We start from the raw sequence: 16,911 nt of genomic DNA on the forward strand, positions 1-16,911 counted from the left end.
CATGTATTGTTGGCTCATCTCTGTACTGGGCACTGGGGATGCAAAAATGAAAAAAAGTTTTTGCCCTCAAGCTTCTCAGAGCCCTCCTAGGGGAACAAACATGTCCACAGATGATTCCGGTACAGTGAGGGTTTTATGATCCTCTAGAGATGAAAGACTTCTGCCTTGGCTTTTACTAACGTTTTATGATGGGAAGTGGGAGAGGTGCAGGAAACCGTTTCCTGATGATGTTTGGCTCAGAGAGGAAGGACAGTGTGTTTTCATGTCCCCTGCTCTAAGAAAAAAAAGAAAAGTATATTTATTTTCATTGAGAAGAAGAAACAGAAAAACTGTGGAAGTTAAACAAATAGGGAGAGTTTGCTTTTCTTTTACAGGTCATGGGGCCAGTTAATGGTTAGTGAGACCCAAGCGGGGCATTTGGTGTTCAAAACTCTGGGAGGCTGGGTTATGTGATCGATCTCTTCGGCATTAGGGGTCAACTTCACACCAGCTCTGAGACTTCCAGCTCGGCGATGCCCCCAGGCCTCTGGGAGAGATGCTTCTGGTCGTGGGGGCTCCTGTGGCTCAGTGTTGAAAGTACAGGTAGGTCGGGGGCTCCAGCCTTGGGTGGGACTTCTTTCAGTCAATAATTCTATTTTTCAAGCCATCTATTTATGCAGTGCTAACCTTTGGAAGGTCCCCTAAAAGCCCTCTCCTGAGATGAATTTAAAAGAGGGAGGGAAAAACCTACAATCATACTGGGAATGATAGCACTTTCTCAAGTCACAAACATTGAACTTCCTCTAGTTGTTTTACTCATTTTCTAAAATCTGCATTACTCCTTTTCACCTTGCACAAGCCAGGAAGAGTATAAGAAAATAAAATTTGATTAATTCCAAAAAGTGATTCATTTTCACCTTATCCACTGTTCTAAGATGTATTTAATTTAAAAATTTAAACTTTCCAAACTAACAACAATTTTTGTCGTTGAGATTGTTAGAGGTCCTTTCTAATCTTGCCAACCCAATTCGATTTCAGGTTTGTCGTCCCTCCTGGCAGGACTATGATAACTAGTCCTGTTAACCACAGATGACCGATGACCTTTAGCACAGATTCCCTCAGATGCCATTTGCATTGTACCTTTCCCCGTGAAAATCCCACCCAGTGCTCCCCCTTGCTTAATATAGCAAGTCTAAACCTTCCTGTGGTAGAGAATCTCAGAGAGTGAAGGTCCCCTCCTCCTCCCAGCAGTGGCATCACCCTCGGAAAGCTCCCTTCCCTCTGTCCCCAACAGCAGACTGCTTTTCTGTCACCTCCATGAGACATTTAATTCTCATTCCTCAGCTTTAGAATGTTTCATTCCTTCTGCCTGGAGCTGCTCACACTGCCTTTTTGTTGATTTCTGCTCTTCACATCTTCCAAGAGGGCTTACATTTTTGTACCTCCTTTGTAACACTTTAGGCCTTTACTCAGCACCCCTTCCCTGTTCCAAAGTTCAGCTTGCATAGTGTATTCACTATGTGCATCAATGGGTGGCGTTGATAAGGTGCTCCTTAGCTTCATGTGTGCTTTCTCCTAACTCAGTCATTTAGTGTGTGTGTGTGTGTGTGTGTGTGTGTGTGTGTGTGTGTTTGTGTTTGTAAAATGACCATATATCTTATTTTATGAAATGGCTGTTTATACACTGTATACTAGATCTAAAAGGATTTGTCTCTTATACATTTTGATAGATGTGAGAAAAATTGTCCTGCAAGGAAGTTATCACTGTTTATTAGTATGTGAGCATAGCTGTTTCCCCACCTCTCCACTGACACTTTGTATTATCAAATGGTTTTCATATTGTCAGTCACATAGGGAAAGTAGCATTAAGTTGTTGTCTTTTTTTTTTTAACATTTTTTATTGATTTATAATCATTTTACTATGTTGTGTCAAATTCCAGTGTAGAGCACAATTTTTCAGTTATACATGAACATATATATTCATTGTCACATTTTTTTCTCTGTGAGCTACCATAAGATCTTGTGTATATTTCCCTGTGCTATACAGTATAATCTTGTTTATCTATTCTACAATTTTAAAATTCCGTCTATCCCTTCCCACCCTCCACCCCCTTCGGCAACCACAAGTTTGTATTCTATGTCTATGAGTCTATTTCTGTTTTGTATTTATGCTTTGTTTTTTTGTTTTTGTTTTTTAGATTCCACATATGAGTGATCTCATATGGTATTTTTCTTTCTCTTAAGTTGTTGTCTTAATTCTTATTTCTTACTGCAATTTGTGCTTCTGGTGTCTTGTTTAAGCAATCTTTCTATAAAGATAATCTTTCATGTTTTCTTCTAAATTCTGTGGGTTTAGACAAAGATCACCAGGGACAAATCCTTCAGTCATGTTGAATTTTATTTGCCAACATTTATTTTTATTTTTGTATATATTTATAGTTATTATCTTGCATATTTGTTCATAAAGAAAATTTATCTATAATTTTCTTGCATTGCACTTTCCTGGTCTTGGTACTAAGATGAGTATAACCTCATAAGTTTCTATTCTATGAAACAGTTTTATATAAGATAAAGGTTATCTGTAATTTGTAAGTTTGGTGGAGTTCTCACATAAAACTATCTGGCCTTAGTGTATTTTATGGCCAGAGAAGACTCTTGATTCCCAGTTTAATTTCTTGATGCTGGTAGGTTTATTTGGATTTTATATTTCTTCTTGAGTCAGTTTCAGGAAATTATATTTTTCTAGAAAATTATCCATTGCTTTTAAGTTTTCCAATGCATTTGTCTGGGAATCTTTAAGAATATCTTTTATACTTAATAGTGTCATCTGCCTAGTATAGATTTATTTTTTTTTATCTTGCTCATTACCCTGAGTATAACTTTTGATTAGAGAATTTATATCTTCTTTTAGTTATGAAAAATTCTTAACAATTACCTTTTCAAAATATTGCTTCTCCCATTTTCTTCCTTTAGAGAACAGCTACTAAATGAATGTTGGAGCCTCTCCATCAATTGTCAATCAAAAACTTTTATTTCTCTACTAGACATTATACTACTTATTCCATCTTTATTGCAGTGACTATCTTTTTCATTTCAAAAATTTTAATTAACTTTTTACCATATATCTTGTCATTTATACCTGTTTTGATTTTATAATTTCTTATACTCTGTCTTTATTTTTATCCTTGTACATTCTCAGCATCCTTATTTTAAACTATGTCAAAGATTTTTTAAATTTTATTTCGCCTGAAATGAATTCATGATCCACTTATTGGCTTTCTTGACTATCTTTGTAAACATTGATTTCTTTATGTATTTAAGCATTTTGTTTGCAAGCTTTTTTGAAAATAAACTTGTTCCTGAAGTACAAAATATATACAGAAAAGCACACAGATTATTAATACATAGATAGATGAATTTTCAGAATGAATTCACCTGTGTAATCATCTTCCAGAGCAAGAAATAAAACATTACCAGGTTCTTAAAACCCACTCACTATATGCCATCTTAATCACTACCACCCCAAAGATAACGTATTATCTTGACTTCTAACACAATAGATTAGTTTTTTTAATTTTCAAAGAAAAATTTGCTTTTGGTCTCTCCCTTGTCTCTCTGTCTCCCCACCTGAGCCTCCATCTTTACCCTCTCTCCTCCAGCCAGGTGGGTTGCCTCAGCTCCTGTGAGTGAGCCTTGTCTTTCCATCCTGTCTCCTTAAATAAGGTTATAGCCTCAGTAAAAAGTCAGTAGCGTTTTTGTTTGTAGCTTCCTTTCCTGAGTTGGGGAGCCCTTCTCCACCACTGGCTACCACAGGTGGGCCTGGTGCTGGTCTTCCATACCTGATGTGGGGTGCTCTTAGACCCCTCTGACCTCACAGAGCTGAATTCTTACAGCCACTGCCTTCTCCCAGACCTGGAACCCAGCACCATTTTGCAGTTCCATTCTTATTCTTATTTATGGAGATATTATTTTTATATTTGAGATGGTCTGTGTCTTTTTCTCTCTCTCTTTTGGGTATTCATCTGTCATTACTCTTTGGCTGAAGTGGTGGTTGGGAGGAAGGGGTATCTGAGCATGATTCACTGTACCATATTCCATAGTCTTGAATGGGATGGATAGTTTTATCCTATCATCTGTAAATATTGGCAATTTTTTTCTCCCCCTTTTTAAACATTATAACTTTTATCCTATTTTATTGTCTTGTTTTACTAGCTAGGACTAGAACGTCCAGTCCAGTATCGAATAGAAGCACTGATAGCAGACATTCTCATTTGTTCCCAGTTCTAGAGGACATGCTTCTAATATTTCACCAATAAGTATGATTCTTGCCATAGGCTTTTGGTAGACACCTTTCTTTCTTATGTTAAGGAGTGTTGGGTATTGAATTTTATTATTATTTTTTTCATCTATTGAGATGAGCATATGAGTTTCCCTTTAATTTGTTCATACGTGAAATGCATTAATACATTTTCTAATGTTAAATCATCTTTTTATTTCTTGGATTAAATTCTGCTTGGCCATGGTATGTTTTTGGTTCTTGTTATCTTTGAAAGATTGATATTTTATCTAGGGTTTTTATGTCTACGTGTAATAGTGAAACTGGCCTTTGCTTTTCCCTTCTCTTTCTTTCCTTGCCCAGTCTTGACATTCTGGTTATTTTCATAGAATGAGTTTGGATTCTTTCTCTCCTCTTCTATTCTCTGGAACAGTATGCGTAAGATAAGAATTGAAAGGTTGTTAGAACTTCTCTGTAAAACTGATAGAATTTTTCAATTAATAGGTTTAAAACTACTGTTTCATTTCCTTTACATTTGATTTTCTGTTCTTTTTTTTCCTTCTTTCTTGACTGAGTTTCAGTAAGCTTTTTTTTTTTTTTTAGAAAATTATGCATTTTCTAGGAAAATATCTGTATTTTTAACTGTTGTGTGGGTATAAACATGCTCTTTTGCAGTTTAAAAATCTACTGTGTTTGTATCCCGTTTTTATTCTCTATATTGTTTATTTGTGACTTCTCTCTGTTTCTTACTCTATCTTATCAAAAGTACGTCTAGTTTTCTTAAAGTACATCTAGTTTATCGTTCTTTTCAAAGAACTACCTTTTGGTGTTTGTTATGTGTGGAAGATACTATTCTAGTCAGTAGAGTAAACAAAATGGATAAAAATCCCTTCCTTTGAAGTTATCTTCTAATGCAGGGAAATTAATAAACAATAAGTTTAATAATAAACTAATAAATAAAAAACTTGATTAGGTGATGATTGTTTTAAAAATAAGTAGATCAGGATAAGGAAGAATGAGAGGACAGAGGTGAGGGAAGCATAGGTGGGTTCCAATTTAAATAGGGTGGTTAGAGGAAAGAAGATGACATTTGACAAGCAAAGACTTGAAAGAAGCAAGGGAATTAGTCCTGTGGATGTCTGGGGAAGACGCTGCTGGCAGAAGGAGCAACCAGTGCACAGACCCTCAAGTGGGAACCTGTCCAGAGTGAGGAAGAGCTAGGAGGATAGTGGCTGGAACAGAGGAAACAATAGTCTGGACAGGCAAGGGCTCCCGGAGGGGAGGGCCTGAAACATTTAGGGCTTTCTTCCATTGTTAAGACTCTGGCTTTTATTCTGAGTGAAATGCCTTGGAGGCTATTGCATGGAGGTTTGGCATGATTTGACTTACTTTTCTGGCTACTGCGTTGCAAATAGACTGAAGGAGGCCAAGAATGAAGGCAGGAAAAGCATTGCAGGCTACGTAATAATTTTGAGAGTTGAAAATGGCTTGGACCAAGGTGGTAACAGTGTAGATGGTGAGAATAGTTTTAATTCTGAATATTTTGTTCTGGAGATTTACTCTCCAGTTGTATGGGGATGTGGGAGAAAGAGAAGAGTCAAAGATCTCCAGGAAGGTCAGCCTGAGCCACTGCAAGGCTGAGTTGCTAATGATACCGTTTATATTTCATTGTTTTTTTAAATTTCAACTGCTTCCTTTGTACTATTTTCCTATGTTTTATTTGAAGTTGCTGTATTGTTGGGTTTTTTTTTTAACTCTCTGAGTTACAAGGTTACCTAATCTGTGCCTTTTCTCTTGCCCCCTAATATTTGCATTTAAGGTTATTCAAATCCCCCTAGTGCTGTTTTAGCTACTTTACTCAAGTTTTGATATTGTATTGGTTCTATTGTCGTTTACTTTTTAATACTCTAGTCTCTGTTATGATTATTTTTAACTCATTCGTTACTTAAAAGGGAATTTTTAAATCTTCAAGTATATTTTAAAATAATTTTTGTCATTGATTTCTAATTTTATTACATTTTATTTAGATAATGTTGTCTGGAATATACTGAGTCTGTGATGTCTGTGGGCCTTGCTTTGTGACATACTATGCTCATTTAAAAGGCCCCTTAATTCTCTGTCTGATGGATGCAGCCTTTCCTATATGACCAAAAAGCAGATAAATTCATGTATGTGATTCAAGTCTCATCTCAAGCAGAGTCTTTTCATCATTTCTTAAAAAAAAAACAAAAAACAAAAAAACAAAACTAAGATCAGGGCAGGCAAATGAGGTGATCAAATTAGGCGTCTTCCTCTCTTGTGTCCTGTGGGAGCTGAAGCTGCCACAGGCCAAGGAGCCTGAAGGTTGCACTGTCAGAGTGGACTTCGTCGCACAGGTGTCCAAGACCTGTCTGCTCAGAAAGGAGATGCAAGGGGACTTGGGGACCAGGTCTGGGGCTCAGATGTGGAGGTGAGGAAATCACTGTCAGCACTCTCCAAATGGGGTTCCCACAAACTGCTCACAGTATCACATCCCAGTATACCCCAGATCCACATGCTTGTTATACATGTGCCTCCCAGTTACCTCTGAAGGCAGATAACCATTCCAGAAACCTGAAATAGCTGTCTTCCTCGTGAAGAGGACTGCACAAATCAGTCTGCAGTCTCAACTTCTGTGATTCTGCACATGGCTTTGTTCCATGGCAGGAATGCGAGGTAGCTGTTAACGGCACCAGGACTGGAGCCCTGTGCTGTGGTCACTGTGTGCCCTGCTGCTCCTGCTGGTCTCTCTCTCTAAGATGAGCTGGCCGTCAGGTGCCCCTTCTTTATCACAGAAGTATTCGTGGAAATGGGCTGTTTGGTATTGAAGATGGGCCAGATTTTCAGCTCCCTGGAAGGCAGGAGTTTCATGTTACCTTTTTTGGTTCAGTATTGTAAAAAGCCCCTTGGTAACCTTGACCATAAAATGTCAAGGGATCTGTTGGAAGGTACTGTAGAGCATATAAAGCTCATTGAGGTTCTTTCTACCACCTGGCTGGGCAGCCACGTGCTGGGCACTGGAAGGCTCTGGACTGCTCATAAGGACAAGTGATGAGCCTGGAATGGGGAGCTTGAAATCCTTGGGAATGGGATGTTCAGACCAGAGTGAACCTAGCCCCCAGGGCAACTGCTCATTTCACTGCCCAGGGTTCTTTTCAGAAAACTGTATTATTTAGCTAGAGCTGCTATAACGAAGTGCCAGCGACTGGGTGGTTTAAACAACAGAAGTTTGCCATCTCACAGTTCTGGAGGCTAGAAGTCTGAGATTAAGGTGACAGTAAGGTTTGTTCCTTCTGAGGGCTGTGAGGGAAGGAGCCATTCCAGGCCTCTCTCTTTGGCTTGGAGATGGCTGTCTACTCCACGTGGCTGCACATCATCTTTCCTCTCTTGCTGTGACCAAATGTCCTCTTCTTGTAAGAACACCAGTCATAGTGGATAAGGGTCTACCCTAATGGCTTCATTTTAATGTAATTAACTCTGTAAAGACCCTGTCTCCAAATATAGTCACATTCTGAGTTATTGGGGGTTAGGACTTCAACACATGAATTTACAGGGGGACCTCAATTTAGCCCATAATAATATTAATTTAACCATGGCCTTAAATCTTCTCAGTTGAGCAATATTCATATTCTGCTCTGGTATTTTATCTTTAGACATGAAAAATATTCACAAATTTTGGTTACAGAAGTGATGCCTTTGATAAATGAGCTGATTATTATACTAGCTAATTTATAATGAATGCCTGTAAGCCCCGGTTTCTTTCTTTCTTCCTTTTAAGAACAGGCTTCACCTTGGATATTTCTTGGTTTTTTATTTTTTTGTTTGTTTCTTTTCTCTTCTAGGAGATGTACCTCCTACCCCACAGACAAAGTGTACTGACTTCCAGAATGCAAATCTCCTCCGAGGCACCAGTCTCAGAGTCCAGTTTCTCCTCTTCACCACTTCAGATCCTAGCTGTGGGCAGCTAGTGGAAGAAAGTAGTGACATCCAAAACACTGGGTTCAATGCCACTCTAGAAACCAAGCTAGTTATCCATGGATTCAGGTGGGAGCCAGCCAACCAATAGAAGCACCTCAGCTGAGAACTAGAAAATGACCACAATGCCATAGGAAGTTAGTGGGGAACAAGAGGAGAAATGGATTTATTGCCTGTCACTCACCCTATCACTCACCTCCTGCTGACTTTGAAAATGTCTCTGGATAAACATGATCAGACGTTGGGTTGTTCTTTCTCGTTAGTCATATATGTTACTCCTCTGCTCAGTCTCATCTACACACTCTCAAACAGTAAATATGTGTGACCCTGGACAAGTCACTCCAGCACACAGAGCCTTGGTTTCCATATCTGAGTAAAAGGGATATTGTAGAGATGGTCTCAGTGATCCTTTCCTCCCTGAAGCGGGGACTACATGATTCATCTCAACCAATGAGGTCACAGGTTTTGTGCAATCGCTCAGGGTAACATCGTGGTGTTTTTATCCAGGGTTTTATTTCCTCTTCTTCACTTCTTCCTGGGTTTCATGACCTAAGAAACTTCCACTTATGAGTACTGTTTCCATCATTGCCAGAGGTTAGCATTTCTCAGGCGCTATATACTTTTCTTCAACTTCTTTGATGCCCTACAGTCCAAATTTTGTTGTAATATATTGTCTCCTGAGTCTCAATTCAGTCACCATCCTTCCTTCCATCATATTCTCTCTCCAAAGCCCACTGACAAAGCCAGAAACAGAGAAAGGTTGCTGGGAGGAAACAGGGAGAACATGGGGTGACACAGTGGTACTCTAGAGTAGCTGGAGCTGGGAGCACTCGGTGAAGATGTGGGCAGTGAGGCACTGCACAAAGGATCATGGTTTTCTCATCTTTGGGTTCTCTCTGCCTCTCAAATCCCTGACTCCAGGGACCCAGCCACATCTTTCCTTAGGCATCCCTTCTCACTCTTGTGCCAAAATCTCTCCTCTAGCAAATTGTGTATTCGGGCACTATTTGAGACTGAGTGTGTACTCTCAACCCAGAGAGAGCAAGTGGAGCTGGAGAGCCCAGCAGCCTCGTCCCACTGTCTGCTCCCAGATGCTCCCAAAGTCACGTTCCATGGCACACACCCCATCTGGGCACCTCTGTCCCATGAGCATGCTCTCTGGGCTTTTGAGAAGACTTCTTTCCCATTCCCAATCTCTTGGGGAGGCTTTCTGAATATGTCTTATTTTTCTTTATTTCTCACAAAGCACTTAGCATACTGCCTGACCCACTTGTTGAATGAATGAAAGGATGAATGAATAAACAAGTGAATGAAAACATCCTCAAGGAAAGTGCCTATATTATGGAATGATAATTAAGATCGTAAATCTTAACTCTAAGGTACAAAGCTACCTTTTCTATTCCATGAGTAGCACAAGCAGGGTTGGTACATATGGTCTGTGTGGTTTATGCATTGCATGGAGGTACCTGACTGAGGGCTGGTGGGGCTGAACTTTTATCTGAGCTCTGAGGCCTGAACCAAGGCTGCATCCACCTGGAAAAAAGGCATCCTTTTATAATTTACTCATAGGCTGCATGTGTGCAAGTAGGAGCTCTGGTAACTTTGCGATTATGTCTTCCTTATGCTCAAAGTGCTATAGGATTTAGTGCCCATAACCTGCCCCCCCACTGCCCCCTGCCACTTGTGACATTTTTTCCTGTTTATAGAAATGTCATTGTAATTTCCACAATAACGGATATAGGCTAGGCAGGTAATTTTCCTATCCTTTCTTGGCCCCACATTAGGGCTTTAGGAACAAAGCCTTCCTGGATTGATAAATTCATCGGCGCCCTTCTGCAGGCCACAGATGCTAATGTGGTCGCCGTGGACTGGGTCTATGGCTCTACAGGTGTCTACTTCTCAGCCGTGGAAAATGTGGTTAAGCTGGGACTCGAGATCTCTCGTTTCCTCAGTAAACTCCTGGTAGGTGTAGAAGAGCTTAGGGTGAGTTCTGGCTGCCTATGGGGAAGAGGGGTCAAAAAGAAAGAAATGACACATGAGGAGGAGTTTTAGGATGGAAGCAGAGCTACCTCATAGCTTGTGGGTCTTTGGTTCAAATCTCAACTAGTTGCTCAAGAGAGAGTGGTGGTGGTCCTCACTCACACACTTTGGGTACCAAGGGGAAAGTGAGTGGGTTGTCAAGGTAGGAAGCCCAAGGAGAGGGCAAGTGGATGAGGATTCTGTACTTTTTTCCCAAAACATGTGTGGCTGGTGTGTCGTGCCCAGGACTCTGTGCTTCTGGTGCCTCAGGAAAAAATGTTACCCTTATAAGGCTAGGAGCTGCTGTGGTCCAAATGCAACTCACTGTAAATGCCCATTCTAGGCTCTGGGTGTGTCACAGTCCTCAGTCCACATCATTGGTGTCAGCCTGGGGGCCCACGTTGCGGGCATGGTGGGACATTTCTACAAAGGCCAACTGGGACGGATCACAGGTAATGTTCTTACCTGCTCATCCTCTCGGGTTTGGAGGTAGAGAATGCCCTGGAAGAGCCTTTGCTGAGGCAGGCAGAGGGAGGTGTTGGGCCTCTGTTCTTGTAACTGAGTCATCTGTCATCACTGAAATTTATTTATTGTAGCTCTTTTGGATAAAATGTACTGTTATCATTGCATAATCTCTAATGTCAGTGTTAAAGGCCATGTACTTCTGAGCATTAGTTTCTACAATTATAAAATGGGTTGTAACAGCTCATAACTCCTTGGTCCACTATAGAAATTTACCTTGTGTTTTGCTAAATACTTGCAAAGTTCTGTGCACTTTATGCTTCAGGAGCTACCCTCAATAAGGGACTAGAGCTGTGTGGTTAGTACCCTGGCTTTCTGGCACTTCAGTGGGACAATTCTGAGTCATATTCTACAGAGTACTTCAGAGGGACCTCAGTGGAATGAGACCCAAAATGATAATCTGTTCATTAAAATTTTCTCCCATTTTCTGACTTCCCTCACTATGCCTTCTATGATCTTCTCCCAAATAAGCTACTTGCACTTTAAATCCTTGTCTCAGGGTCTGCTTTTTGGGAGGAAGAGGGAAAGGGATCTAAGCTAAAACATGGGGAGACTAATATTTACTATACTGTGTTGTTGTAAGGACTAGAATGTGTAAAACTGCCCAGCACAAAGCTAGGCACATAGCGACTACTCAAAAAGTTATAGCTATTGTTATTACTATATGAGGCTTAATATTACATTAATCCTTACCACATGGTTGGTGTTAGCAGGTTCATTTTAGAGCCAGAGAAACTAGGTCACTGAGAAGTTAAAGAAATAGAGTAGAGTTTCCTGGGAAAGGTGGTCTTGAGCTATGTCTCTCTCCCTTGGGCCTTGGGTCTTTTTGGGGCTCTAATTTGAACTGGAAGAGCTGGTGTGTTGGCAGTGGGCCCATGAGGGTTCCTGCAGCTGAGAAGAAAGGCCTCTGACATGTCTGTCCTTGCAGGCCTGGACCCCGCTGGACCGGAGTATACCAGAGCCAGCCTAGAGGAGCGCTTGGATGCTGGGGATGCCCTCTTCGTGGAAGCCATCCACACAGACACAGACAGTGAGCAGGGGTCGGGGAATGACCAGAGGGAAGGGCCTTGGAGGCTGACATTTGTCTGTGTGGTCCTGGGAAGAGGCCCTTTCCCTCTGAGCTTCTGTTGCACAGTGAGGAGTTTACCAGCATGATTTTGAAAGTCTCTTCCAGCTCTGTCGTTTTCTGAAGACTGAGATGAATTATTTCATTTTTAGCCAGCAGCAGGCAGGATTCTCATTTGTGGACCAGAATTGTTTTTTGGTCATGAGTCTCTTTGTGATTCAACACTGAACCTCTTGATGAGGTAGTGCTTGGAGGGTGCTTCTGCCTGGCAGACATACGGGAAATTCGTAATGCTTGTTTCAGGGTAAATATGCCTGGCCCCAGCAAACTGGGGCATTCCACTCCTGGGGCAGAGGCTGCTGCTAGTCAGGATTTGCCTCCTCCCCAGAGGATGAGCCAACCAGCCCTCATCCAGTGAAGAATGAGAATTGCCTCCTCCAATAGTGACAGGCCAAGGCAAGAACCCCTAACTCTGAATCCATCATAACCAAATTAAGCTCTTCTGATCAACTGGACAAGGGGGTGAGCATTCTTCCTCATTTCTACTGGATGTCAAACACCCACAGAATCTGGTGCCAGGTCTTGTGCTCAGCACGTTGGGTAAGAGAAGTTACATCTGTCTCTGACCAGAAGAATTTGCAGTTCAAGTGAGAGATCGCCATGTCTGATTCCATCTGATCAGAAGCTTTCTCTTAGCATCCAGAACTCACAGATTTATGATTCTGGAGTAAGCTCATGCCGTCATGTTATTCAACCCTCTTTCCCACTTTTATTTCACAGATAGGAAACCAAAGCCCATAGTCCTCTGCTTAGCTATTAAGTTAATTAACCATGTTAATTGACAAGGTTAACCCTTCTGTTCCTGAATTTGCTAAATAGATGACTCATTGGTCCCATTTACCTGAGCTGGGCCTCTCAGTCCCCTTCAAAGTTGGAGCCTCTTCCTAATGTGATTTTTTTAAAAATCATTCCATTTATTCAGTTGGTCTTTATTGAGCTATGTAGCAGGCACTGAGAATAATGTAATGCAAAAGACACCAAATAAGATCTCTGCCCTTGTGGAACTTACAGGCTAATTGAGCAAGCATTCATTCACTTATTCATTCAATAAATATGCATTTGGCACTCACGTGTGCTGGGTACTATGCTGGTGTTGGGGATAGAGCAGAAAAAGGACAGGTAAAGGCCCTGTTGTGGTGGAGCCTATATACAAGTAAACAATTCCACTCTGTGATTATGGTAATGAGGGATATTGGCAAAGGGTGGCTTGGCATGGGGTGCGAGGTTTACTTCAAATAAGATTATTGAGAGAAGTGTCTCCAAGGAGGTGAGAAGTGAGACTGCGAATGAGAATGAGTCAGCACTGGGAAGAGCTGGGAGATGAACATTCTAGGTGGAGAAGACAGCAAAACAAAAGCCCTTTGTTGTGAGTGGGGCAGGAAAGAGAACCGTGTGGTTAGAGTGCAGTGAGTAATGTGCTGAATAGGTTGGAGAAAAGGAAGCAGGACCAGGCTGGCCACGGCAAGGAGTTTAAATTTTATTTTACAATCAGTGAGAAGTTGGTGGCAATTTGGATATCCTTAAAAGATTACTGTGGCTTGGTGTGCAGAGAATGGACTGCAGGTGGGCACTAAGGGAAGACTGGAGGCTCGTTAGAGGGTGACTGATGGCCTGAGTAAGAGATGATAGTGGCTTAGGCAAAGGTGGTGGCAGGAGAGACAGAGAGAAGTAGAAGGATTCAAAATGTATTTTGGAGGTAGAGCTGATGGGACAGATGCTGGGCAAGGATGGGTTATTGCTTAACCCCAGGACAGATGACATTAAACAAATAATACACAATCAGTTGCTTACAATAGTGATAGATAATGTGAAGGAGGAAATCGGGGTCTTTGGCAGCTGAATCTGACCCAGTCTGAGGGTCAGATATGGTTACAATGATGAGATAAGATCTACAGTCTCTAAAAGTCATCTCTTTATAGCCAGATTATATTTCTGCTCAGTCAGAAAAATACAAAAATGTGTGAGAGACTATAAATGTGACCCCAGACATACATATCTGAACTGTTGCTTGAAGCAAAATAGAAACTATTCAACAAGGAAATTTACTAAGCTTATAACATTTACTGATTCATAAAACTTATGTTAAGGATATTTTTCTTGATTTTATTAGGCAAATGAGTATCTTCTTACGAATTTATTCTTCTGTTCCTTTAAGCATGGCAAAACCCCTTTTGAAAACAATCTGAGGGCTCATTCTGCAGTCTCCCAGCACTTAGGAGTGAAGTGAGCACCCATTCAGCACAGAGAGGGGGTGGGCCCCCAAGGTCAGCCTTCAGGCTCTGCTGCCAGTGAGCCCTGCTGTGGGACCTGGAAAATGGGCCCCTGCAGTGAGAAGGTAACAGGGTTCTCCTTTCAGATTTGGGTATTCGGATTCCTGTCGGACATGTGGACTACTTCGTCAACGGAGGCCAAGACCAACCTGGCTGTCCCATCTTCATTCATGCAGGTCAGGAGGCCAGAAAGTGTTGGTGTTTGACTACTTCAGAGACTGTAATTTGCCAACAGCCTTCCTGTTGAGTCAGCCAATGTGGGCCACAGTGAGCCTTCCTTACAGTGTCCTTTTCTCTATCCCATCAGACTTACTCAGCACTTACTGAATGGATGTCTTTCGAGCCCAGGAATTCTGGTGGAGGAGTGCTTGAAATGAAGAGCCTGCTCCACATTTAGGCTGCCCTTCCCACTTCTTAGGCCCTGCTGTGATCTAACATCACTCAAGCCAATAACTACTACTCTTCCTCGGCCATCCTTTGTGGCATAGTTCACACTAGCTACATCCTCTGAAGAGCCTCACTATGGCAGAAGCAGACTGATATGCCAAAGCTAGCTACCTGAAGGATCAATTCCTACCTCACTATTTCCCCAAACTTACTGAATTTAAGTTCTTCAAAATTGTTTTCAGGATAATCTTCCTGAATACATTCAATGAATATATATTTCTTCTATTTTAAATATATTCTTCTGGAATGTCCTTTTCTGATATATTCATTGACTATATTCTTCTTAGCCTAATTTTAAATAATATTAAATGTATCAAAAGCTAAGCATTAAAGTTATTTAGTCTTCTTATAGTCTTCTTATGACTATAACCAGCCTATCAACATTTCATACAGGAATTTTATCTTGATTTCTGTTTACTGTGTTTTTAGTCTTTTCCTGCTTTACCAAAATTTTAACACATTAAGGATTCTTTTGACAATTTTGTTGAGTATCCACTAATCCAAGTTACCAAATTTACTGATTTTCCAAAAACATGTTTCTTTTAACAGTTTATAAATTTTTCAGCAATTCTAATCAGATGATATGGTTTTGTTTTGTTTTAATGGCTCTTGAAAATTTCTGTGACATTTTAGTTGGCCACTTTTCATTTTTTCTTCATAACACAATTTGAGAAGGGTTTAGTTTGTGTTTCCCAGCTCCCTGTTGCAGATAGTAGGAGGTTGGCTGTAGAGTGTGTCCAACCACGGGGGAAAGGAAAGTCAACACAAAGCTTACACTTGGTTGCTGGTCACAGAGAGGGGGGTCTCAAGGTGATGGAAGAGTCTGAAGACTCTTCCTTGGAGTTATGGTTCACTATAGACCTCTTAGCCCTGGCAAATTCATCCAAGGTGAATTTTTACAAATTTTTAATTAGTCAACAATAACAAGAAAACCAAATGTTTGTTAAATTGGGACATTTGGCAAATTCAGTGTTTCAGTTATTTGGCAAGGTGGACCTCAGCACACTGGCTTTCAGAGATGGACTGTGAACTGCTGCTGACTCTCTTGATTGTCTTGTTGCTAGGCTGGGTAGAATGAGGTTTTAAAAAATTGGTTGTGTGGGTGATGCTGAAGAAGGTAAAAGTGTGCAGGCAGATACCCATGTTGAGAAGTGGGGTCAGGATTGCCAACTCTGTATGCTCCCATTTTCTGAAAGAGAGCTTGCATGATCATGGAAGAATGGGTCTCAAATTAAGCAATTTTCTTGGTAGATTAAACTTAGTTATCCCAGGAAAATTAAAAGGAAAAGGGAGAGTGTTGTAACCATGTTCATTCATTTTTTTTTTAAATGTGGCTCAGGGGACATCCCATGTATTTATAGCCTGTTGGAATATAAAATTCAATAGAGTTACAGTAAGTGACATGGAGGGAGTTTCCATTTGTCTTGAACCGAAACCTTGGTTGTGTTTTTTCGCCCTCTTCAGGCTACAGTTATTTGATCTGTGATCACATGAGGGCTGTGCACCTCTACATCAGCGTACTGGAGAATTCCTGTCCACTGATGGCCTTCCCTTGTACCAGCTATAAGGCCTTCCTTGCTGGACACTGTCTGGATTGTTTCAACCCTTTTCTGCTTTCCTGTCCAAGGATTGGTAAATGCTACCCCTTTGGCTTCCTTTGACAATTTGGGAAAAGTTCAAGTCTTGTCACCTCTTTAAGTCCTGATCTCCTATGATTAAAAAGTCTATCCAAGTTGGGTTAAAATTTAAGCAATGAGTTGTTTAGCCTGTTCTCACCTGTAAGGTGGCATTTAGCTCTCTGTGTCCCACGCCTTGCCCTCTGTACAGCAACGTGATGCCATACTCGCTCTGCACACACCCTTCACACACATACAGCCTCAGGCCTGCAAGTCCAGCCTCAGGATGCTCTCTAGAAGCATTGGTATAGTCCAGAGCCCCTGCACCCAATCTCAGACCAGATGCTTGCCAGAAGTCTTCCTTGCTAGGCTAGCCACTCTACAATTCCTGATGGACTCTAAATCAAGGAGCTACAGGGGAATCCCCAAGACTGGCACCCGTGGCCCACCTTAGAGGCATGAGGCCACATGCCAACTGGAAGAGTTCTTAATTGTTGATTGGTCTGGGCACATTCCTGGATGATCTAGTCTGAGGAGAAGGGATTGGGAAGGCTGAGGGATTTGGCCTCAACTCACCCTGTGCGGATCATTGCTGTGAATATCCTGAGGTCATCTAGCCTGAAGGGCTCCAGAAAAAAACTCTTTGGTAGTGTAAATGGTTCC

At 41.2% G+C, this 16,911-nt stretch overlaps 1 protein-coding gene across 7 annotated transcripts in view; it reads left to right on the forward strand.

The window, feature by feature from the left end:
- The first annotated feature begins 214 nt into the window (after positions 1-214).
- PLA1A (phospholipase A1 member A) overlaps positions 215-16,911 on the forward strand; it is a 36,263-nt gene continuing 19,566 nt past the window's right edge. For 2 of the 7 annotated variants that reach the window (XM_032479885.1, XM_014564136.2), the window contains exons 1-7: positions 220-582; positions 8,116-8,317; positions 10,033-10,210; positions 10,611-10,719; positions 11,718-11,819; positions 14,272-14,361; positions 16,097-16,264. In XM_032479885.1, the coding sequence (XP_032335776.1) occupies positions 513-582; positions 8,116-8,317; positions 10,033-10,210; positions 10,611-10,719; positions 11,718-11,819; positions 14,272-14,361; positions 16,097-16,264 (919 nt within the window). In that variant the 5' untranslated portion in view covers positions 220-512. Of the gene's footprint in view, positions 583-8,115; positions 8,318-10,032; positions 10,211-10,610; positions 10,720-11,717; positions 11,820-14,271; positions 14,362-16,096; positions 16,265-16,911 lie in introns of all 7 variants that reach the window. The other 5 variants (XM_032479883.1, XM_014564135.2, XM_032479895.1 and 2 more) reach the window with 5 other exon arrangements.

This window comes from Camelus ferus, chromosome 1 (assembly GCF_009834535.1).
Source record: "Camelus ferus isolate YT-003-E chromosome 1, BCGSAC_Cfer_1.0, whole genome shotgun sequence".
NCBI classification, from domain to species: Eukaryota; Metazoa; Chordata; class Mammalia; order Artiodactyla; family Camelidae; genus Camelus; species Camelus ferus.